Raw genomic sequence first — 24,531 nt, 5'->3', positions numbered from 1 at the left:
AGGTCCAGAAAAAGCTGAACTGAATGTCAAAGAACAGACAGACAACAAATTCACCCAACAAGAAAACCCTAGGTAAAAGAAGTGAAAACAATCTCCAGAGTAAACTAATTAAGGTAATTAATGGCCTAGACACCAGCAGAAAAAAACAAATCACACTAGGAAAATTGAAGATATGACCCAGTCAAAGGAACAAACCAACAATTCAAATGAGATACAGGAGTCGAAACACTTAATTCAGAATATACGAACAGACATGGAAAACCTCATTAAAAATCAAATCAATGAATTGAGGAAGGATATAAAGAAGGCAATGAATGAACAAAAAGAAGAAATCAAAAGTCTGAAAAAACAAATCACAGAACTAATCGGAATGAAAGGCACAGTAGAAGAGATGAAAAAAACAATGGAAACATACAATGTTAGATTTCGAGAGGCAGAAGATAAGATTAGTGAATTGGAGGACGGAACATCTGAAGTCCGACAAGCAAAAGAAATATAGGGGAAAAAATGGAAAAAATATGAGCAGGGACTCAGGAAACTGAATGACAATATGAAGCGCACAAATATACATGTTATAGGTGTCCCAAAAGGTGAAGAGAAGGGAAAAGGAGGAGAAAAACTAATGATGGAAATTATCACTGAAAATTTCCCAACTCGTATGAAAGACTTAAAATTACAGATCCAAGAAGTGCAGTGTTCCCCAAAGAGAATAGATCCAAATAGATGTACTCCAAGACACTTACTAATCAGAATGTCAGAGGTCAAAGAGAAAGAGCATCTTGAAAGCAGCAAAAGAAAAGCAACGCATCACATACAAGGGAAGCCCAATAAGGCTATGCATAGATTTCTCAACAGAAACCATGAAGACGAGAAGACAGTGGGATGATATATTTATTTTACTAAAAGAAAAAAGCTGCCAACCAAGAATTCTATATCCAGCAAAATTTTCCTTCAAAAATGAGGGAGAAATTAAAACATTTTCAGGAAAAAACTCACTGAGAGAATTTGTGACCAAGAGACCAGCTCTGCAAGAAATACTAAAGGGAGCACTAGACTAGAGACAGATACGAAAAGACAGAAGAGAGAGGTGTGGAGAAAAGTGTAGAAAGGAAGACTGTTAGTAAAGGTAAAAAGAAGGAAAATTAGACATGACATATAAAATGCAAAAGCCAAAATGGTAGAAGAAAGTACTATCCGTATAGTAATAACACTAACTGTTAATGGATTAAACTCCCCAATCAGAAGACATAGACTGGCAGAATGCATTAAAAAACAGGACCCATCTATATGCTGCCTACTGGAAACACATCTTGGACCCAAGGATAAACATAGGTTGAAAGTGAAAGGTTGGGAAAAAATATTTCATGCAAATAACAATCAGAAAAGAACAGAAATAGCTATACTAATATCCAGCAAATTAGACTTCAAATGTAAAACAGTTAAAAGAGACAAGGATACTATGTATTAATAACAGGAACAGTTCAGCAAGAAGGCATAACAATCATAAATATTTATGCACCGAACCAAAATGCTCTAAAATACAAGTGGCAAACACTGAAAGGAGAAATAAACACATCTACCACAACAGTTGGAGACTTCAATTCCCCTCTCTTATCAATGGCCAGAACATCTAGACAGAGGACCAATAAAGAAACAGAGAATTTGAATAATACAAAAAATGAGCTAGACTTAACAGGCATTTATAGAACATTACACCCCACAACAGCACTATATGCCTTTTTCTCAAGCGCTCATGGATCATTCTCAAAGATAGACCATTTGCTGGGTCACAAAGCAAGTCTCAATAAATTTAAAAAGATTAAAATCATACAAAACACTTTCTCAGATCATAAAGGAATGAAGTTGGAAATCAATAATAGGCAGAGTGCCAGAAAATTCACAAATATGTGGATGCTCAACAACACACTCTTTAACAACGAGTGGGTCAAGGAAGAAATTACGAGAGAAATTGGTAAATATCTTGAGGCAAATGAAAATGAAAACACAACATATCAAAACTTATGGGACACAACAAAGTCAGTGCTAAGATGGAAATTTATTGCCCTAAATGCCTATATCAAAAAAAAGGACAAAAATCGAGGAATTAACTGTCCACTTGGAAGAAGTAGAGAAAGTACAGCAAACTAACCCCAAAGCAAGCAAAAGAAAAGAAATACCAAAAGTAGAGCAGAAATAAATGAAATTGAGAACGTGAAAACTATTGAGAAAATCAATAAAACCAGAAGCTGGTTCTATGAGAAAATCAGTAACATTGATAGACCCTTAACAAGATTGACAAAAAGAAGAAGAGAGAGGATGCAAATAAATAAGATCAGAAATGTAAGAGAAGACATGACCACTGACCCCACAGAAATAAAGAAAGTAATGACAGGATACTATGAACAACTTTATGCTAATAAATACAACAATATAGATGAAATGGACAACTTTCTAGAAAGGCATGAACAGCCAAATTTGACTTGAGAAGAAATAGACGACCTCAACAAACCAATCACAAGTAAAGAAATTGAATCAGTCATTAAGAAGCTCCCCCAAAAGAAAAGTCCAGAACCAGATGGCTTCACATGTGAGTTCTACCAAACATTCAAGAAAGAATTAATGCCAATCCTGCTCAAACTCTTCAAAAAAATTGAAGGAAGAGAAAGCTACCTAACTCATTCTATGAAGCTGTATTAGTTAGGGTTCTCTAGAGAAACAGAATCAACAGGGAACACTTGCAAATATAAAATTTATGAAAGTGTCTCACGTGACCATAGGAACGCAGAGTCCAAAATCCACAGGGCAAGCTGCGAAGCCGATGACTCCGATGGATGGCCTGATGAACTCCACAGTAGAGGCTCACCAGCCAAAGCAGGAATGGAACCTGTCTCCTCCGAGTCCTCCCTAAAAGACTTCCCACGATTGCATTTAACATCACTAATTGCAGAAGACACTCCCCCCCCCCCCCCGGCCGATTACAAATGGAATCAGCTGTGGATGTAGCTGACGTGGTCATGACCTAATCCTATGAAATGTCCTCATTGCAACAGACAGGCCAGCACTTGCCCAACCAGATGAACAGGCACCACAACTTGGCCAAGTTGACACCCGTCCCTAACCATGACAGTCCACCCCTTGTCAACTTGGCACCTATATATATATATATATGTATATATCACCTTAGACCATACTCAATCTCCAAATGAAAACAAATAAGCATACATTTTTTCTTTGACCTGACAATACTCAACCGTCCCGCATGCAACTGGAAACACATTAAATCTCTCCAGAATAGGGTGCAAATCCTTGGGCAACATTCACTCTTAAACTTGATATCGTACAACTTAAACAGTATAACATGAACAAAACAGCATTACAGTCCTTGTTTCTGTAACTGATCACGTGGTCGAAGTTCATATTTATCACTACCTTCTTCCACTACCCATTCCATGTTCCCTTTCCCCTCAGCAAACACTTCAGCTGGCTGTGGTTCTTTGCCTGGTGGGGTGATGCAAACCTTCATTCCTGAAGTCTCAGAGCTATTAGTGGTCCTGCCTGGATTGTGTTGTTGCAGTTTTCCATTGATTTTAATCACAGGGCATGGTAGTACTAATAGACGCCCCAGGGGATCTCCTATATTCCAAGAAAACTCTTCTTTACCTCCATTATGTAGTTGCAGTCCTACTTCCTTCTGATAGTCAGGGTCAGTTACCCCAAACAATAATGTAATCCCCTTCTTGGTGTGTTGATCCAGAGGCATAAGTAGCCCAAAGTGACCAGGTGGCAATCTTAACTTCCAGTTCAGTGGTATCACTGTTGTTTCTCCTGGAGAAAGCATACCCCGTTTTGGAACTAAAACCTGTAGACCAGCAGAACTCAGGGTAGCAGGGACAGGAAGCAAAAATTTTCCTAGTGGATCACTAGGAGTAATAGTGAGTGGCACCACACCCATTTCCACCCCTTGGTTCCTGGACCCATGGATCCTGGCTATGGGAGAAACAGCACCATACAGTGGACGCTGATTCAGAGCATACACAGCTTCCTGGAGAACATTACCCCAGCCTTTCAAGTTTTTGCCACCTAGTTGGCACCGTAATTGAGTTTTCAAAAGGCCATTCCACCGTTCTATCAATCCAGCTGCTTCTGGATGATGGGGAACATGGTAAGACCAGAGAATTCCATGAGCATGTGCCCATTCCCGCACTTCATTTGCTGTGAAGAGTGTTCCTTGATCCGAAGCAATGCTATATGGAATACCATGACGATGGATAAGGCATTCTGTAAGCCCACGGATAGTAGTTTTGGCAGAAGCATTGCGTGCAGGGAAAGCAAACCCATATCCAGAGTATGTGTCTATTCCAGTTAGAACAAATCGCTGCCCCTTCCATGAAGGGAGTGGTCCAATGTAATCAACCTGCCACCAGGTAGCTGGCTGGTCACCTCGGGGAATGGTGCCATATCGGGGGCTGAGTGTGGGTCTCTGCTGCTGGCAGATTGGGCACTCAGCAGTGGCTGTAGCCAGGTCAGCCTTGGTGAGTGGAAGTCCATGTTGCTGAGCCCATGCATAACCTCCATCCCTACCACCATGGCCACTTTGTTCATGAGCCCATTGGGCAATAACAGGAGTTGCTGGGGAAAGAGTCTGACTGGTATTCATAGAACGGGTCATCTTATCTACTTGATTATTAAAATCTTCCTCTGCTGAAGTTACCCTCTGGTGTGCATTCACATGGGACACAAATATCTTCATGTTTTTGGCCCACTCAGAAAGGTCTATCCACATACTTCTTCCCCAGACCTCTTTGTCACCAGTTTTCCAATTATGGTCTTTCCAAGTCCCTGACCATCCAGCCAAACCATTAGCAACAGCCCATGAGTCAGTATACAAACGCACCTCTGGCCAGTTTTCCTTCCAAGCAAAATGAACAACCAGGTGCACTGCTTGAAGTTCTGCCCACTGGGAGGATTTCCCCTCACCACTGTCCTTCAAGGACACCCCAGAAAGGGGTTGTAATGCTGCAGCTGTCCACTTTCGGGTGGTACCTGCATATCGTGCTGAACCATCTGTAAACCAGGCCCGAGTTTTCTCTTCCTCAGTCAATTCACTGTAAGGAACTCCCCAAGAGGCCATAGCCCTGGTCTGGGAAAGAGAAGGTAATGTGGCAGCAGGAGTGGAAACCATGGGCATTTGTGCCACTTCTTCATGTAACTTACTTGTGCCTTCAGGACCTGCTCTGGCTCTATCTCGTATATACCATTTCCACTTTACAAAAGAGTGCTGCTGTGTACGCCCAACTTTATGGCTTGGTAGGTCAGACAACACCCAACTCATGATAGGCAACTCAGGTCTCATGGTAACTTGGTGGCCCATGGTTAAGCGTTCAGTCTCTACTAAGGCCCAGTAGCAGGCCAAAAGCTGTTTCTCAAAAGGAGAGTAGTTATCTTCAGCAGATGGTAAGGCTTTGTTCCAAAATCCTAAGGGTCTGCATTGTGATTCTCCTATAGGGGCCTGCCAAAGGCTCCAGACAGCATCTCTATTTGCCACTGACACTTCCAGCACCATTGGATCTGGTGGATCATACGGCCCAAGTGGCAGAGCAGCTTGCGCAGCAGCCTGGACCTGTCGCAGAGCCTCCTCTTGTTCAGGTCCCCCTCAAAATTAGCAGCTTTTCTGGTCACTCGATAAATGGGCCGGAGTAGCACACCCAAATGAGGAATATGTTGTCGCCAAAATCCAAAAAGACCAACTACGTGTTGTGCCTCTTTTTTGGTTGTGGGAGGGGCCAGATGCAGCAACTTATCCTTCACCTTAGAAGGGATATCTCGACATGCCCTACACCACTGGACACCTAGAAATTTTACTGAGGTGGAAGGCCCCTGTATTTTTGTTGGATTTATCTCCCATCCTCTGACATGCAAATGCCTTACCAGTAAATCTAGGGTAGTTGCTACTTCTTGCTCACTAGGTCCAATCAACATGATATCATCAATATAATGGACCAGTGTGATGTCTTTTGGGAGGGAGAAACGATCAAGGTCTCTGCGAACAAGATTATGACATAGGGCTGGAGAATTGATATACCCCTGAGGTAGGACAGTGAAAGTATATTGCTGACCTTGCCAGCTGAAAGCAAACTGTTTCTGGTGGTCCTTACTAATAGCTATTGAGAAAAAAGCATTTGCCAGATCAATAGCTGCATACCAGGTACCAGGGGATGTATTGATTTGCTCAAGCAATGATACTACATCTGGAACAGCAGCTGCAATTGGAGTTACCAACTGGTTGAGTTTACGATAATCCACTGTCATTCTCCAAGACCCATCTGTTTTCTGCACAGGCCAAATAGGAGAGTTGAACGGAGATGTGGTGGAAATCACCACCCCTGCATCTTTCAAGTCCTTAAGAGTGGCAGTAATCTCTGCAATCCCTCCAGGAATACGGTATTGCTTTTGATTTACTATTTTGGTTGGTAGGGGCAGTTCTAGTGGCTTCCACTTGGCCTTTCCCACCATAATAGCCCTCACTGCACGAGTTAGAGAACCAACGTGGGGATTCTGCCAGTTGCTCAGTATGTCTATGCCAATTATACATTCTGGAACTGGGGAAATAACTACAGGATGGGTCCGGGGGCCCACTGGACCCACTGTGAGACGGACCTGAGCTAAAACTCCTTTGATCACTTGGCCTCCATAAGCCCCCACTCTGACTGGTGGTCCAGAGTGACGTTTTGGGTCCCCTGGAATTAATGTCACTTCTGAACCAGTGTCTAATACTCCCCGAAATATCTGATCATTTCCTTTTCCCCAATGCACAGTTACCCTGGTAAAAGGCCGTCGGTCTCCTTGGGGAAGACTTAGAGGAAGGTTAACAGTATAAATTTGTGGCAGTGTAACAGGTTTCTCCCCCATAGGGACCTGGCCTCCCCTTCATTCAAGGGGCTCAGGGTCTGTAAACTGTTTCAAGTCTGGAAATTGATTAAGGGGCCATGACTCTGTGTTTTTGTAATTCAGGTTAGACTTCTGTTCCCTTGACCTAGAACTCTTTTGTTTATACAGCTCCAACAAGAATTTAGTAGGCTGCCCTTCTATTGTATTTCTAGGCACCCCATGATTTACTAGCCAATGCCACAAATCTCTGCGTGTCATATAATTTTGATGCCTCCTTTGAGTTTGTTGTCTATTATAATAGCCGCGTCTACCCTGTCTTTGGTGATTAAGTGCTGCCACCTGGCTTCTGCCAACTTGGGATCCTGTCATCCCCATTGTGTTTAAGGATTCCAGCTCAGTGACAGCAGTTCCTACAGTAATATCTGACCTACAGAGAAGTGCAACCACAGAGCTCTTGAGGGATGATGGTGCTAGTCTCACAAACTTATTTCTCACTGTTCTGGTAAAAGGTACATCCTCTGGACATTCCTGGGGTGTAAGAGCAGGCTTTGCATGATAAATCCACTTGAACATCCCAATCTCTCTAAGCCTCTGGATCCCCTCATCTACATTATACCAGGGCAGTTCTGGCATTTCAACCTCAGGTAATGTTGGCCACCTTTTGATCCATGTTTCAACCAACCACCCAAACAAGCTGTTAACATCTTTTCTAACTGCTCTAGCTATAACATTGAATGCAGAATCTCTGCTTAGTGGGCCCATATCAATAAATTCAGCCTGATCCAGCCTTATATTCCTCCCACCATTATCCCACACTCTTAAAATCCATTGCCACACATATTCCCCTCATTTCTGTCTATATAAATTGGAAAACTCACACAGTTCTTTTGGAGTATAATGTACCTCCTCATGTGTGATACTTTGTACCTCACCTTTAGGGGCCTGTTGGGACTTGAGTCTAGTTATCGGTCTAGAAGAAATGAGGGGTGGGTCATGAAAAGAATTAGAAATATCTTCCAAGCCATTTTCTTCAGGGCTTTCATTTGCAGTTTCATCTGGTGAAACAGGATTAATAACTCTAGGGCTAATCCCTTCAGGAGGAGGTTGTGTGGCCAATTCCTCAAGGCAGGCTGGAGGTGGGGCGGCTATGTCCTCAGGGCAGACTATTACAGGGTTATCTAAAGAAGGCTCAGCATGGTCTAGGGTTTCAACGTCACCCCCAACATCATTATCAATCCATATGTCACCATCCCATTTTTCAGGGTCCCACTCCTTTCCAATCAATGCCCTCACTTTAACGGCAGACACCATACAAGACTGAGATTTCAGTTTACGTTGTAAAGTTGCTACTCTACCAATAAGATTCTGAGTCTGATTTTCAGAGATCTCAAGTCTACGGCTACAGGAAATAAGATTTTCCTTCAGGATACTCATAGAAACCTCTACGTCTTTCAGACGGCACTTAAGCTTCTTGTTTGAAGCCTTAAGCCCATCCCTTTCACCCTTTAATGTAGACAGTGTATCTAACAACAACCAACCAACATCTCTATAACTCTTATTTCTACAAAACTCTGTAAGGTGTCAAAAACATTATCCCCCAGAGTCTGGCTTCGTACAAGCGAAGCATTAGGAGAATCGAATGATGATATTTTGACTATCTCCTTTGCCAACTCAGTCCATGGATTGGGAGTGTCATTCTGATTACGGGAATCAGAGTCCTTAGTGTCTCTGAGTCCAGTCAGAGTAGAAAACCATTCATAAAAACCCATATTTAAGTTTCTGTTCCTTAAGAACCACTCCTGGTACCAAGATGTATTAGTTAGGGTTCTCTAGAGAAACAGAATCAACAGGGAACACTTGCAAATATAAAATTTATGAAAGTGTCTCACGTGACTGTAGGAACACAGAGTCCAAAATCCACAGGGCAAGCTGCGAAGCCGATGACTCCGATGGATGGCCTGGATGAACTCCACAGGAGAGGCTCACCAGCCAAAGCAGGAATGGAACCTGTCTCCTCCAAGTCCTCCCTAAAAGGCTTCCCACGATTGCATTTAACATCACTAATTGCAGAAGACACTCCCACCCCCCACCCCCGGCTGATTACAAATGGAATCAGCTATGGATGTAGCTGACGTGATCATGACCTAATCCTATGAAATGTTCTCATTGCAACAGACAGGCCAGCGCTTGCCCAACCAGACGAACAGGCACCACAACTTGGCCAAGTTGACACCCGTCCCTAACCATGACAGAAGCCAACATCACACTCATACCGAAGCCAGACAAAGATATTACAAAGAAAGAAAACTACAGACCAGTCTCTCTAATGAATATAGATGCAAAAATGCTCAACAAAATTCTAGCAAATCGAATCCAGCAACACATTAAAAGAATTATACATCATGACCAAGTAGGATTCATCCCAGGTATGCAAGGATGGTTCAACATAAAAAAATCAATTAATGTAATACACCATATCAACAAATCAAAGCAGAAGAGCCACATGATCATCTTGATTGATACAGAAAAGGCATTTGACAAAATTCAACATCCTTTCCTGTTGAAAACACTTCAAAGGATAGGAATAGAAGGGAACTTCCTCAAAATGATAAAAGGAGTATATGAAAAACCCACAGCTAGCATCATCCTCAATGGAGAAAAACTGAAAACATTCCCCCTAAGATCAAGAACAAGACAAGGATGTCCACTATCACCACTGTTGTTCAACATTGTGCCAGAGCAATTAGACAAGAGAAAGAAATACAAGACATCAAAATTGGAAAGGAAGAAGTAAAACTCTCAACTGTTTGCAGGTGATATGATACTATATGTCGAAAACTCCACAACAAAACTACTAGAGCTAATAAGTACAGCAAAGTGGCAGGTTACAAGATCAACACTCAAAAATCTGTAGTGTTTCTCTGCACTGGTAATGAATAGTCTGAGGGAGAAAGCAAGAAATGAATTCCATTTACAGTTGCAACCAAAAGAAGAAAATATTTAGGAATAAATTCAACTAAAGAGACAAAAGACCTATACAAAGAAAACTACAAGAAGTTGTTAAAAGAAAACACAGAAGACCTAAATAGATGGAAGGGCATACCGTGTTCATGGATTAGAAGACTAAATTTGGGTAAAATGTCAATTCTACCTAAATTGATATACGAATTCAATACAATACCAATTAAAATCCCAAAAACTTACTTTTCAGAACTAGAAAAACCAATAACCAAATTTATCTGGAAGGGCAGGGTGCCCCGAATAGCTATAAGTATCCTGAGAAAAAAAAAATGAAGTCGGAGGTCTCACATTACCTGACTTTAAGGCATATTATGAAGCTACAGTGGCCAAAACAGCATGGTACGTGCATAAAGATAGATATGTTGACCAATGAAATTGAATAGAGTGTTCAGATATAGACCCTTTCATCTATGGACAATTGATCTTTAATAAGGGAGTCAAGCCAACTCACCTGGGACAGAACAGTCTCTTCAATAAATGGTGCCTAGAGAACTGGTTAACCATATGCAAGAGAATGAAAGAGGACCCATATCTCACATCCTATACAAAAGTTAACTCAAAATGCATCAAAGACCTAAACATTATATCTAAGACTGTAAAACTGTTGGAAGAAAATGTAGGGAAATATCTTAGACTCGGAGGCGGGTTTCTAGACCTTACGCCCAAAGCAAGAGCATTGAAGAAAAAAATAAATAGATGGGAACTCCTCAAAATTAAACACTTTTTGTGCATCAAAGAACTTCATCAACAAAGTCTTGATGACTTTGTCTCCCTACACAATGGGAGACAATATTTGGAAACGACATATCAGATAAAGGTCTAGTATCCAGAATTTGTAAAGTGATTGTTCAACTCAACAACAAAAAGACAGCCAACCCAATTACAAAATGGGCAAAGGATTTGAACAGACACTTTTCAGAAAAGGAAATACAAATGACCAAAAGGCACATGAAGAGATGCTCAACTTCCCTGGCTATTAGAGAAATGCAAATCAAAACCCAAGGAGATATCATCCCACACCCACAGGAATGGCCATTATCAATAAAACAGAAAATGACAAGTGATGGAGAGGATGTGGAGAAAGAGGCACACTTATCCACTGTTGGTGGAAATGTCAAATGGTACAACTGCTATGGATGGCAGTTTTCGGTTCCTCAAAAAACTAAATATAGAATTGCCATATGACCCGGCCATACCATTGCTAGGTATCTACTCAGAGGACATGAGGGTAAGGACACAAATGGAGATTTGCACAGCAATGTTTATAGCAGCATAATTTACAATTGCAAGGAGATGGAAACAGCCAAAATGTCCATCAACATATGAGTGGCTAAACAAACTGTTATATATACATACGATGGTATATTATGCAGTTATAAGACAGAATAAAGTTATGAAATGTGTAACAACATGGATGGACCTTAAGGACATTATGCTGAGTGAGATTCGCCAAAAACAAAAGGACAAATACTGTATGGTCTCACTGATATGAACTGACATTAGTGAACAAACTTGGAATAGTTCATTGGTAACAGAGACCATCAGAAGTTAGAAATAGGGTAAGATATTGGGTAGTTGGAGCTGAAGGGATACAGACTGTGCAACAGGACTGAATATAAAAACTCAGAAATGGAACAGCACAATGCTACCTAACTGTCATACAATTATGTTAAAACACTGAGTGAAGCTGAATGTGAAAATCATCAAGGGAGGAGCGCTGGGGGCATAAATGAAATCAGAAAGATGATAAAGACCGAGATGGTATAATCTAGAAATGCCTAGTGTGTATAATGATAGTGACTAAACGTACGAATTTTAAAAATGTTTTTGCATGAGGAAGAACAAAGGAATGTCATTACTGCAGGGTGTTGAAAATAGATGGTAATTAATATTTTAAAATTTCAACTTATGAGACTAAAGCAAAAAATGTGTATTTGGTACAAAATTTATATTTTGACTAGTGCATTTCCTAATATAACTTCTGTAGGTAGCTTGATTGAACACCATAAGTATTTGGAATCTTGGGTAGGACGTGAGATTTTGTTGATTTGTCCAGAATGATGTCCTAATGAATCCCAGAGTGATTCAATCAGTGAGTGGAAAAGTATTTGCAAAGTCCCCTTCGGGGAATGGTGAGAATGGGGAAAAATTCAACTTCCCCAAGTTGAATTCTTGATATTCTCACAAGCAGTGTGAACAACATAACTATTGGCTGAGTACCCAGTATTGGGGTTTGTTCATATGAAACAACCCGACAAAAGATAGATCAAGCTACTTAAAATTTGGCCTGAGTCACCCCCAAGAGAACCTCTTTTGTTGCTCAGATGTGGTCTTTCTCTCCAGCCAAAACAACAAGCAAACTCACCACCCTCCCCCTGTCTACATGGGACATGACTCCCAGGGGTGTGGACCTTCCTGGCAACATGGGACAGTAATCCTAGAATGAGCTGAGACTCAGCATCAAGGGATTGAGAAAAACCCTAGAATGAGCTGAGACTCAGCATCAAGGGATTGAGAAAACCTTCTCAACCAAAAGGGGGAAAAGTGAAATGAGACAAAGTGTCAATGGCTGAGAGATTCCAAACAGAGTGAGAGGTTATCCTGGAAGTTATTCTTACACATTAAGTAGTTATCACCTTGTTATTCAAGATGTAATGGAGAGGCTGGAGGGAACTGCCTGAAAATGTAGAGCTGTGTTCCAGTAGCCATGTTTCTTGACGATGATTGAATGATGGTATAGCTTTCACAGTGTGACTGTGTGATTGTGAAAACCTTTTATCTGATGCTCCTTTTATCTACCTTGTCAGCAAGCAAGTATAACATATGAAATAAAAATAATAGGGGGAACAAGTGTTAAAATAAATTTAGTTTGAAATGGTAGTGATCAATGAAAGGGAGGGGTAAGGGGTATGGTATGTATAAGTTTTTATCTGTTTTCCTTTTATTTCTTTTTCTGAATAGATGCAAATTTTCCAAGAAATGATCATGATAATGAATATGCAACTATATGATAATATTGTGAATTGCTGATTATATGTGTGGAACGGAATGATCAAAATAAGAATGGTTGCGTTTATTTGGTGTTTTTTGGTATTTAAAAAAAATCTTTTTTTAATTTATGGAAATGACAGGTGCTGTGGTAGACTCTGCAAAGATGCCAGTCTTTCAAGAGTTTGTTTGATAGAGGATTTCATTGAAAGTAGAGTTGTGTACTTATAATACAATATGATATGTACTGGAATTGCAGAATACGAAAGGATTAGCTAATTTAGTTTTGGAGGAGTTGTGGAATACTTTCTGAAAGATAATGGCATGTAAGCTATTTGAAAAATGAATAGAAGGGTAGACACTTACAAAGGCTCAAAGGTGAAAAAATTTATCTAAAAACATTGAAGTAGTCGAAAACAGCTAGAGTTTCAAGGCTGAATGAGTAATCAGCCATACTAAACACAGCAGAAAATTTGAGTAAACTAAACATTGATTAATATCCATTGGATTTGGTAGTTAGAGCTATCAGTGACTTCATCAAGAGTATTTTCAGGGAAAGTTGCTGATTTGAGATGAACTGAAAATTGAAGGTAAGTAAGTAGATACCTTCCATCTAAGCTTTTTTTTTTAAGTTTCATGTGAGAATAATGAAGAGAGAGATGTAAACATAACTGCAGAGGGTCAAGAGAGAGACCAACATTCTTGTAAGCTGAAGGGAAACACTTGGTTGAGAGAGAAAAATTGAAGATTCAGAAAATAGGGAGACTAATGGAACAGGTTGAAAAAAGCAACAGATTTTTGGTTAGGCATACAGGTGGAAGGAATAGTTCTGAGTTGTGACTAATGAATTTTATTCTTTGGTTTCAGATGAAAGTGTCTAAGTGTATGCATCATTTAGGTAGAAGGCAGAAAGTAGGTAGGTCATTGGTTGATTACAGGCATTTGAGTTAAGTGAAAGGTTTGGAATAATCTTTGAGGGGAATGGGGGAGAATTGATAAAGGGCAGGTAAAGTCATGTAATCTTGAGGGAAGTCAAGAACTAATCCACGTGGCTCTAAGAATCGGAAATTGAGAGGGTAGTATTGATCCAGGTTTGGGTCCTTGTAGGGGCAGGGAAGGCAGTAAGGAAAGGTTCCTTGTAGGAAAAATAAGACAGGAAGGAAAGAGAAAAGGGTACTAGTTTGGGAATGGTATAAGTGATTTTCCAGGGCGGGCCATGGTGGCTCAGTGGCAAAGTTCTTGCCTACTATGCCAGAGACCTGGGTTTAATTCCCGGTGCCTGCCCATGCAAAAAAAAAAGTAAATAAATAAGCGATTTTCCGCAGATTTAGCCTCAAAAGGAAAAGCAAAGCACAAGGGGTAAGGAAAGAAAGTACCAGGGGTCTCAAGTGCGAGTTGAGGAATGGAAAAGCTATTGTGATGAGAGATGGGAGTCAGCTTAAGATTAAGTTTAAGATTTGTGAGGTAGAGGAGTTCTGTGGTCACTTGATTCAATGTCAGGGACTGATTGTGACTGAATAGAGTGGAGATGCGGTTATTTGGGTTCAGAGGATCCCAGAATTGTAAGACTAGGTCATCCATATACTCTTCTATTGTCCTTAGCAGGGAAGAAAATTTAGTAGCAGAGAAACCCCTTATAAAACCAGTATGGATTTTGTCAAGAAATCATTTAGTAACTGAATAGAGGTCATTTGCTAGTACATGGTCAGTTAGGGGAAAAGTGCTATCAGGTGAAGTCAAAGAGAGAAGACCAGGGACCTGGTTATTTTAGAATTTTATAGACTATGGAAAAGAGTTTGGGCTTCATTTTAAATTTATTTTTTCTCTGTATTTTTGTATTACAATTGTGTAGTAAGTGTTTTTACAAAAGACTGAAAAATAAATATAGACTCTCATTTTACATCCACAGGATCATAAAGTTTTAGAGCCAAAGAAATCCTTGTGGTCATCTAGTCCAACCCTGATGGTTTACAGATGAGGACTCACTTAATTTGAATCTTAAGTTTAGAAAGCTCTTCCTTAGGAAATTGGGAATTTCTTAAATTTTGTTTTAAGTTTAAGAAATTTTGTTTAAGTTCTATGTTTATGGATTTTGAGCATATTTTCCATATTAAAAATTCTTCACACATACTTATTTTGAGAAAGTCAAGGCATTCCTACGTATGTCTAGTATAATCAAGGACTGATTCAGTTAAGATCTTATTATTACATATACACTTGTCAGCAGTGAATTCACACTGTACATTGGTTTAATCTCAGATTTTTAAAAGTATCTATTGTAATGGTACACAACTCTGAATATACTAAAAACTAGTGAATTGTGTACCTAAGTGGGTAAATTTGAATGGTATATGGTTTATAGCTCGATAAAGCTGTTTTATATTTATATATTTATATTTATAAACAAAGAATTGACTGAAAAATAGCTGTTGTCAGTTTTGTGTTGAACAGTTAATTCTTTCTCCTTTCATGACCACAGTTTTGTTTGTTTATTTTAACTTACTCCATCTTGGGTATGGTTATTTTTTCAGTCGTTGGGTAAGTCGAAGTGCCACCTCACAGCGTAGGAAAGAACGCCTTCGCCAGCATTCTGAGCACATTGGACTGGACAATGACTTGAGGGAGGTATGTGGCTGCTTCCCAGGAGGCCCGTCTGTCTAGAGCCGTGATTAGGCTTACTCAGCCCATCGGGTGTTCTGTTGTTGTATAGGTTCATCATGTTCTTTAAAAAAATGGTTCAGCTATGTTTTAAAATAGTAATCCTTTTGTACTGACTTATAACAGAAAGCACTTTTTTTTCCCCGCTTTTTAAATTTCAGTACTTCTAAAATCAGGTTTTAAAACAAGTCTTTCTGTATACCACATCAAGTAAAGGCTAAGTTTAGTATAAATTTTTGGTCAGTATATTTTCCTGTAGAGAGAAAAACTTAAGCATTAACATTAACCTAATATTTAGGTGAATTCATTACATTTAAATTATGCTTGAAACTTAGAAATGTTTCCATTTCTTGTAAAGATGTGTTAGGTTGTGCTTTGTCCTTGGCTTCCTAACACCGTTTTTAGAAGTATTTTAGGGCAGGCCATGGTAGCTCAGCAGGTAGAGTTCTCGCCTGCCATTGCAGAGACCTGGGTTCAGTTCCCAATGCCTGCCCAAGGGAAAAAAATAAAAAGTATTTTAAATCTGTTTTAAATTAAGATGCTCTTGCTTTATTTGTACTATTTGAAAATAAAACCATAATTACACATTTGAACAATTATAAGGAAGTTTTTATTATTTCTTGGGATCAAAAGAAAAATGCAGTTAGAGTACTGTTGATTATTTTCTGAACTCACAATACAGCAGAATAACATCATTCCAAAAATGAAATGCTTTTTTGTTAATATGTTCATATATATCTGATTTTAAGCATTTTTTTAAGAACTGACGCATATCCTGTTTCGTGCTTTCATTTGTGTTACCATATTTTCTTCTCTTCCCCTCCCTTTTGCCATAACTTTTATTATATGCATGCTTGTTTTGCTTGTGTCTTTTTCCCTATCCCCCCCCCCCCCCCTTTTTTTCTTTTTTCTGTTTTGTAAATGGCGCATCTCCATCCTCTTAGCCTTCCGGGGAAGTTTTGGTCTGTCAGAACTCCATGGCTTTCTGGGAGTGGGAGCAGGGCCCACCTCCTCCTGCACGACTTCCTAAAAAATCCTTCTCTGAGTGCTGCCTGGTATGTCCTTTGCCCGAAAGTGCTTTGACAGATGTTCCCAAATCCTGTCTTTGGTGTTACTTGAATTTTACACGTGCGTAAGTGCATGTAGCTCTAGAATGCCTCACATCACCTTGTGACGTGAATTCTCAGCCTCTCCATTTTGCTCTCCTCTTCCTCTTGTGTTTGGTACCTTTATGATGGTGTGTGCTGACACATGTTAGAAAGAAAAAGCATTTTTCAGAAATGATCCATTGTCATACAGCTTTTTGTTACTGGGTTCTATCTCCAAGACATTTTAATTTATCCATCCCGATCTGTATTTTAGGTGGGTGGTCGAAAACTGAGTCATCAAACATAGAATCTTAATGCTGAGAGGACCTTAGAGGTCAGCTTCTCTAGTTTGACTTGGTGTAACTGAAGCCTGAGAGACTTCCCCAAAGTAAAAAGATACACGAGAACTGAGAAGGACCTAAATAAAGCCCAGGACTCTTAACTTCCAGGCCAGTACTCTGCACACTAAACCAGCTACTCTTCACACAATCCAGTTGCACTTAACAGCTATTCACCTGACAGCAAAAGTAACTTAAGACTCTTTCTTACGTATTTGTCCCTTTTAGACACATTAGCTTAAACTTATTTAACTCTATTATGGTCTTATCTTTGCAAACTGGGTCCCAGTTAAAGGGATAGGGTGTTAATTAGAGAACTCATAGAAAGCCTGGTATTAAAGAGCATTGGGCCATTGTTTATTGAATCACAGGATATATTTTCATAGGTGGCTCCTGATGGTTTGTTGTTTTGCCTTTGAAGAAATAAAGAAGAGTATAGCAGACATTTTAGAAGAAATTGGGTTTACTTCCTCTTATAAACGATAAATGTTATTATAAAAAACATTCTTCGTGGACATTTTTCTTTCTTGTCCATTTTTCATCTTAAATTAGGCCTTTTCCTCCAATTGCCCCAAAGCAAATCACATCTTTACCACCTTCTTAATTTAAAAATATTACTCTGTTTTTGTACTTGTAGACATGGCCTCACTCCTTGCTGTGAGGATTGACCTGTTGCAACCCTCTGTGTCCTTTCTGTGCATGTGCATGGAATGTTGCTGATTCGGTGGCTCCAGCAGAGATGCTCAGAAAGGAACTTTCACGTGGCCCTACTCTTGGCTAATTAATACCTGTGCTGGGTGCTCAATAAATATGGTTAGAGGAAACTCCACTATAGCTTATTTTCGTTTATAAAACAAAATCCAGTAGAATTCTTGCCTGCTATGCAGGAGACCTGGATTCAATTCCCAGTGCATGCAACTCCTCCACCCCACAAAAAAAACAGAATCCAGTGATTGACTTTTTTTTTTTTTTTTTTTTTTGTCATGAACAGGCACCGGGAATCAAACCTGGGTCTCCGGCATGGAAGGCGAGAATTCTACCACTGAGCCACCATAGTATTGCCCCTAGTTATTGACTTTTAAAAATCTTTTTCAGAAAAAGAAATGCCAAAGTTTTCTTCCCAGCCTTTTGCCTAACCACTCCTTTTCTTCTAGCGAGTGTGTTTCTTCCTAAGTCAAGTTTGATATTCAGCTCTTCTTGAGAACTGAGCCTTGTAGTAGTTCTCTCTGCATAGCAGAAGTTCTAAAGATGTGGAGTTGAGTCTTGGGGAGAAACACAACACTTTTAACATTTAACAGTTAAGATTTTTATCAGACTTTTATCTCTGATTGGTAATATACAGATAACATCAGTATAACCTGAAATTACAGGAAATACAAATATTATGATTCTTATATAGGTCCCCTACCCTATATCTCAGATGGATTTTTCTGAAACTGTTTTCATTTCCTGCTTTTTTTTATTTGAAAACTAACATCCAGGATGTTTCTGTAGATCTCATTGCATTTAATTTCTCTTGATATAGTCATCTCATTCTCAGTTTTCTCTTCTTTGCTTGCCCCTCTTAAAAAAATTAGAAGCAGAAAGAAGTTTATACAATTGCTATGGGTACTAAATGCATGAAGAGTCCATTTGATTTGTAAATGTGTCCTTAGAAATAACTAACTGGAAAGATGTTTTCTAGTGCTGCCTTTCACCTGGATGGTTGAGAAGCAGAAGGTAAAACTGATCTGTCAAATCCCTAATCTGTAATATTTTCTTTTTTTCATACCAGATTTAGCACTTTTCTTTTCTTCCAAAAGAGAAATATATTACATGTATGAACTCCTTTCATTTAAAGAATGCAAAGGATTTTATGCATCTTTTCTTATAGTATCAGGTCTCCTCTTAAGATAGTTAGGATGTAATTCACATATGTGCCTGTGGGAAGGTGTGCTTGCTTGTGGTCTATCTCTCCTTCCCCAACAAACTGCTAGTTTTACTACATAATTTAGAGCAGTGGTCCTCTAGATAATGGTCCTAAGATACCTATACATTTTGGAGGTTCTGCCCTTTGGTCCTGATGCAAATATAAGGTATCCAGCCCAAGAGGCTAGAAGTACCTTGAGTCTCGATCTGTGGGAAAAAGGGTGGAGAAAACAAGAAATCTGAGAACACTAGGTTTCTGCGGAACCTTGGACTTGTAATCTAGACACCTACATTTTTTTCATCCCAACCATGCTCTTGACTAATCACGATCTCAGATATTCCCATTAAAAAAACTAAACTAGATGAAACTGCACTTGAAATACTAACTGTAAATATATCATGTACATTTCATTTTGAATGAGACTTAACCTGGTAGGTTTCTTTCACCCTTATTTTGACAGGGGTTGACAAGTTGAGGAGTGGTATGAACATCTTCTACCTTTTTTTATACTAAACTTTTAATTGCTTTTGCATATATACACTTATGGCTTTTTTTTTGCATCCTATTTTGCCCTGCACTTGTATGTGTAAGGTTGATGTAATGAGAAGAATATCTATTTTTATGCATTAACATGCTCTTATTTTTAGAAATATATGCAAGAGGCACGAAGTTTAGGAAAAAACCTGAGGCAACCCAAATTGTCAGACCTTTCTCCTGCAGTGATTGCACAGACCAACTGGAAATTTGTAGAAGGCTTATTAAAAGAATGTAGAATGAAGGTATGTAATACTCACTGATGTGAGGCAGTGTTTATTCATTTTAGCACCACATATGAGGCTAAGATGAGCAAAGCCAACCCCCATTTGAACCTGTAGCTTCCCTAGAAGAAATCTTCTGTGACTAGACCTCATGTGCTCTGTGCCTAGGTCTTGGACCTCCATGGGCTGTCCGTTGCCCAAAGAATTAGTAACATGAGAGCTCCGCACAGTTTTTCTTATCTTTTCAGTCATTCATTAATCTCCTCCTCTCCAACATGAGCAAATATTAAGCCATTGTGTTAGGTATGATGTCATCTTATTAGAAAGGCAACGTGTGTGTGCAACCTTATCTGTGCTCACACACATATATGTGTGTGTGTGTATATATATATATATATATATATATATATATATATAATAAGGAAGAAGACTAGCTGTGTGGTGGGTTTGTGTATAATACATTTCAGGTATGTGTGTTCTTTGGAGATAGCATTACAAACACCTTGATGAAACTCAAAGCATCATTTTAGCGAACAATTTCATTAATTTATTTGACAGTTATTTCTTGAGTTCCTTATCTGCATAGTCAAGAAGTGCAAGATTTTTAGCATCAGCATGTAGTGGTGAGTCAAACAGAGAAGGCCCCTACCTAAAGAAATTAGGTATTCTCTCACCTTATATTTTATGAGCTGCTAAAAGTGATGTGAATTAATTGAAATGGATTTCCTTTTCCTTTCCATTTTTTAGTACATGTTCCTGAAGAGAGAAGGAAGGAAAGGAGAAAGGGAAAAAAGAGTCCTGGTTTACGCACAAATTAGAGAGCTTTCTGTTTGTATTGTAGTTTTTACCTAAGTGCAGTCACAACTAACCCCAAATATCTTTAATATGTTAACAGGCTGGAGGCAGTGGGAGGGCACAGTTGTAGTGGCAGGATGGGGTTCCGGGTTCTGACAGGACATTTTTAGGTCTGGTATAATTCTCTAATATTGCTCAGGATAGTAATCTAAATTCTATTGTATGTAACTTTTTTTTCAACAAGGATATACTTTCCAAATATTTTCTTATTCTCTCTTTAGCTACTCTCCATTTCTCTAACAAAATATTTAAAATACTAAACGTACTTACTATTATTGCAAATCTACATTAGAACTATAATGAAAGAACCCAGGTCTCCTAATCCAGTAATTGACATATTAGTTTTTAGTTTGACTGCTGAGGTAACACTGTGACCACACATGATGTTTTCAGACAAAGCGTATGTTGGTGGAGAAGATGGGACATGAAGCAGTGGAGCTGGGCCATGGAGAAGCAAACATAACTGGCTTGGAGGAGAACACCTTGATTGCCAGCCTCTGTGATTTACTGGAAAGGATATGGAGCCATGGCTTACAGATCAAGCAGGTAATAATCTCAAGAGATCTTAGTGACATGAATGGGTAGGATCCCTATTAAGAAATACAATAAGAAAAAAAGATATAAAAATTAAAGGGTATATTCTTTTGTCACAGGATGACTAGAAATGTTCTGTAACATTTTAATTACAGAAAAAGAAAACAGCCCATGACCAGGAGGTGGTTTGGAGATCCTTCCTGATAAACAGGACAGGTTAAAATGCTACATTTGTTGCAGAAGCTGTATCTCCTATAGATTCTGTTTAATGTCTGCTTTTGTTACTGTCCAGGGAAAAATCTATTAGTCAGAATTAACGGTTCTTTTATATTTTAAGTTATCTAGTAATTAAAGATGGAAAAATTCAAATGCTTTGCTTTTGTCTGTCTAGTCTTCCTATCTGATTTTTCCTGTTATGTGCATATTTATTTCTTCCCTTCTTTTTATCTTTGTCCATTTGCCCTTTTTTCTTCTTTTATTATCATTCCATATATCTAAAATATTTTGCATATAGATATACACAAATATATCCTGTGCTTTTAGAGTCTTTTTAATTCTACATTTACTAATGCAACCAGTGGAGATAGTGCCTAATTACATACAACTAAGTAACGATTGAGCTGAAGTCAGAAATCTTTGTGCCTGTACTGCTGGCCTTTTGCTTAGTTACTTCCCTTTTGTTCCCTGGCTATTGCCTCATATTATCCTCACTGAGGCAGAGGATGACCCTCCTAAAGCATGGAATGAGATACTCACAGTGTCACACAGCTAGGAATGGAAGCGCTCAGGTCTTGTGACCATTTAATGTGAATGGTTTTGGTGAGAAATTATCTTTTATTATTTCTTATGAAATGAAAAATTTATTTACCTTATACTTTCAGGGGAAGTCAGCTTTGTGGTCACATTTAATTCAATATCAGGACAGAGAAGAGAAACAAGAGCACCTTGCAGAATCTCCAGGTGAGAGTTCTTTGATTATTTTCGACAGAACTGGCACCGTGGAACTGTGTGAAGTAACAGTACTATATAGCCTTATCTCTCTCTCTCTGTCTCTCTCTCTCTCTCTCTCTCAAGCTAAAACTCACCCATCTTGCCAGTAGAGGAGTAAAGTAGAAGGAGCAATACTATTTACTAGCTATGAGACCTAGGAAAACTCATTCAAGCCTTTCTGAGCTTTAGCTTCCTTATCTATAAAAAAGAAAAAATCATGTTTAACTGTGTCAAGGCTGTCATGGTGATGAAATGAGATAATAGATGTGAAAACCCCCAATGAATTGTAAAGGACTATACAAGTATGTTACTGTCATCAGTATTAGGGTGTGGTGTATACTGATTTTTTTCTTATGACCACCATTAATAATCTTTCAGGGGAAATATTTCCTCAAATATTCTTCAAATTTGTCAAGAAACAAATTTATTCAATTTATGAGGAGACATTATATGTTAGGAATATCATAATTCTTTAGCTAATTAAAGTGATATAGGGTTCTATAAGCTAATGTTCAACCTACTGTGTATTTTTCATAACAAGAAGCTTGCTTTTCTTTATGTCACATAACCATCTTTTCAAAATAGAAGCAACAGTGGACACCTAATAGAGTTAAAGTGTTTTATATAGTTTTATACTGAATCAGCAATTTAGGAACCTTTTCTAAGATTATAGGTTATTTCAGACATTCAGAAATGTATAAGGAATAATATTTTCAAAAACTGTAAACTAACCACCAGCAAAGCATTGCGCATATAGTTGAAGTAACTATGTACTCACCCCAATTCCATGTCCCTCACTTTCCCCAGAGGGCAGCATTACCTTAAATGTGGTTTTTGTTATTGGGAACCTAACTTTATGTATGCATTTAGTGAGACAGCAAGAAATATGAGTTGTTAATTGTACATTACCCTGAGCCTCCTCTTACTAGAATGTGAAGGTTCTCATTTCCCAGGTTGTAACTATAGTTATAAAGATTCAGACAAAGCTTCAAAGCAGTTTCTCTCTGCCCCTTTTCCTACTGAAAAAGTAAAAATGTCTTATTTCCCCATCTGGAAAATTCCTGATGTTCTCGGCAAGCAGTGGGGACAACCATTTCAGTAGGTTCAGCCTTCAGTCTTAGGGTTGCATGAGCTTTGGTAACTTTGGCTGGTCAAGTGTTGAGTGGTGGGTCATTTGACCCAACTGTTTGCAGTAGCCTTCAATCAGTCAGTAATAGGACCAGCAAAATTCTGAAGTAAAGATTAAGAAATATAAAATGAGCCAGAGCCTTATACAGTCACAATTTGTGCTGCACTGACAAATGTTATTGAAGGGCTAGTGAATTAAGAATGAGCATAAGTTATACTTTATTGATCCTAACTAGAGTTAATATAAACCATAGACATTTTGAAATCAAATTTTATTGTCTGTTTTGAGGGATGAATTTTATAAAAAATTGCTCTAACACTTATGATGATTCAGCCCAGGAAGTTTAGAACTTATAAATACAATAGGGTAAAATATGTAGCATTTAAAAATGAAAGGTTAATTCTTGAGCAGCCATACAGTCTTCTAATTATGCCAAAATTAGCAGTTCATTGACTTTTCTGCTTTTAAATGTTTTTCCCCCAAAGAACACTTTTTTGTTTGTCAATTATTAAGCTTCTAATTAAAGGCCATATGATCTGCACTGCCATAATAAGGAAAGATGCTTAGAGTCCTTAGATAGTCACAGTGGGTTTGAACACTGCTCATATTAGAATTGAACCAAGATGAGATAACTGGATGATAGATCATTACTGACCTATTTCAGAAGCAGCACAAAACTAGAGTCAGTGTCTAAAATTTTTAAGGATTGCAGAGGAATGGAAAGGGTCTGTCTCAGAGGACCACAGCAGAAGAGATTGTATTAATTTTGACCTAGGTAATCACTGCACCTAATAGTTTGAAGACCTATTGTGGAGAAAATATCTCAGACTGCTATTAGTCCTACACAGAAAAATATTGTATGATTTCATTATATGAAATAGCTAGAATATGCAAATTCATAAAGACAGAAAGTAGATTACAAGTTACCAGGAGTGGTGGGGTGAGTGGAGAATAATACTCTGTGGGTGTAGTGTCTGTTTGGGGTAATAAAAAAAGTTTTGTTTTAGAATTGAATGATGATAGTGGTACAACATTGTGAATGTAAATGATGCCGTTGAATTGTATACTTGAAAAGTGGTTAAAATAGGAATTTTTATGTTGTATATGTTAATGCAGTACTAAATAAAAAAAAAAAAATCTGCTGTTAGTCCTAGAAAGAGAATCGTTCTTGACATATCACCCAAAAGTTTCTACCTTGAAAAATGTTGACCAGCTTGGAGATAGGTCTTGTTCTTAATCCTTGAACCTTCAAACAAGGTTCCATTAAACCATAAATAGATTTTTTAATCAATTGGTGGGGGGCAAGAGTTTTTGGGTGGAAGGGAGCAGAAGGTAGAACTACTGCTTTAAATGTTATTCTGAATGTTGCCCAAGA

At 38.7% G+C, this 24,531-nt stretch overlaps 1 protein-coding gene across 2 annotated transcripts in view; it reads left to right on the top strand.

The window, feature by feature from the left end:
* The window catches only part of DENND5B (DENN domain containing 5B), a 269,467-nt gene that overhangs the window by 153,787 nt on the left and 91,149 nt on the right, over window positions 1-24,531 (top strand). For both annotated transcript variants that reach the window (XM_077170450.1, XM_077170452.1), the window contains 4 exons: window positions 15,429-15,522; window positions 19,538-19,669; window positions 20,897-21,049; window positions 21,919-21,997. In XM_077170450.1, the coding sequence (XP_077026565.1) occupies window positions 15,429-15,522; window positions 19,538-19,669; window positions 20,897-21,049; window positions 21,919-21,997 (458 nt within the window). The remainder of the gene's footprint in view (window positions 1-15,428; window positions 15,523-19,537; window positions 19,670-20,896; window positions 21,050-21,918; window positions 21,998-24,531) is intronic.

Source organism: Tamandua tetradactyla, chromosome 7 (assembly GCF_023851605.1).
Source record: "Tamandua tetradactyla isolate mTamTet1 chromosome 7, mTamTet1.pri, whole genome shotgun sequence".
Lineage (NCBI taxonomy): Eukaryota > Metazoa > Chordata > Mammalia > Pilosa > Myrmecophagidae > Tamandua > Tamandua tetradactyla.
The sequence above is the reverse complement of the archived record's forward strand: the minus strand, read 5'-3'. Positions and strand labels throughout refer to the sequence as shown.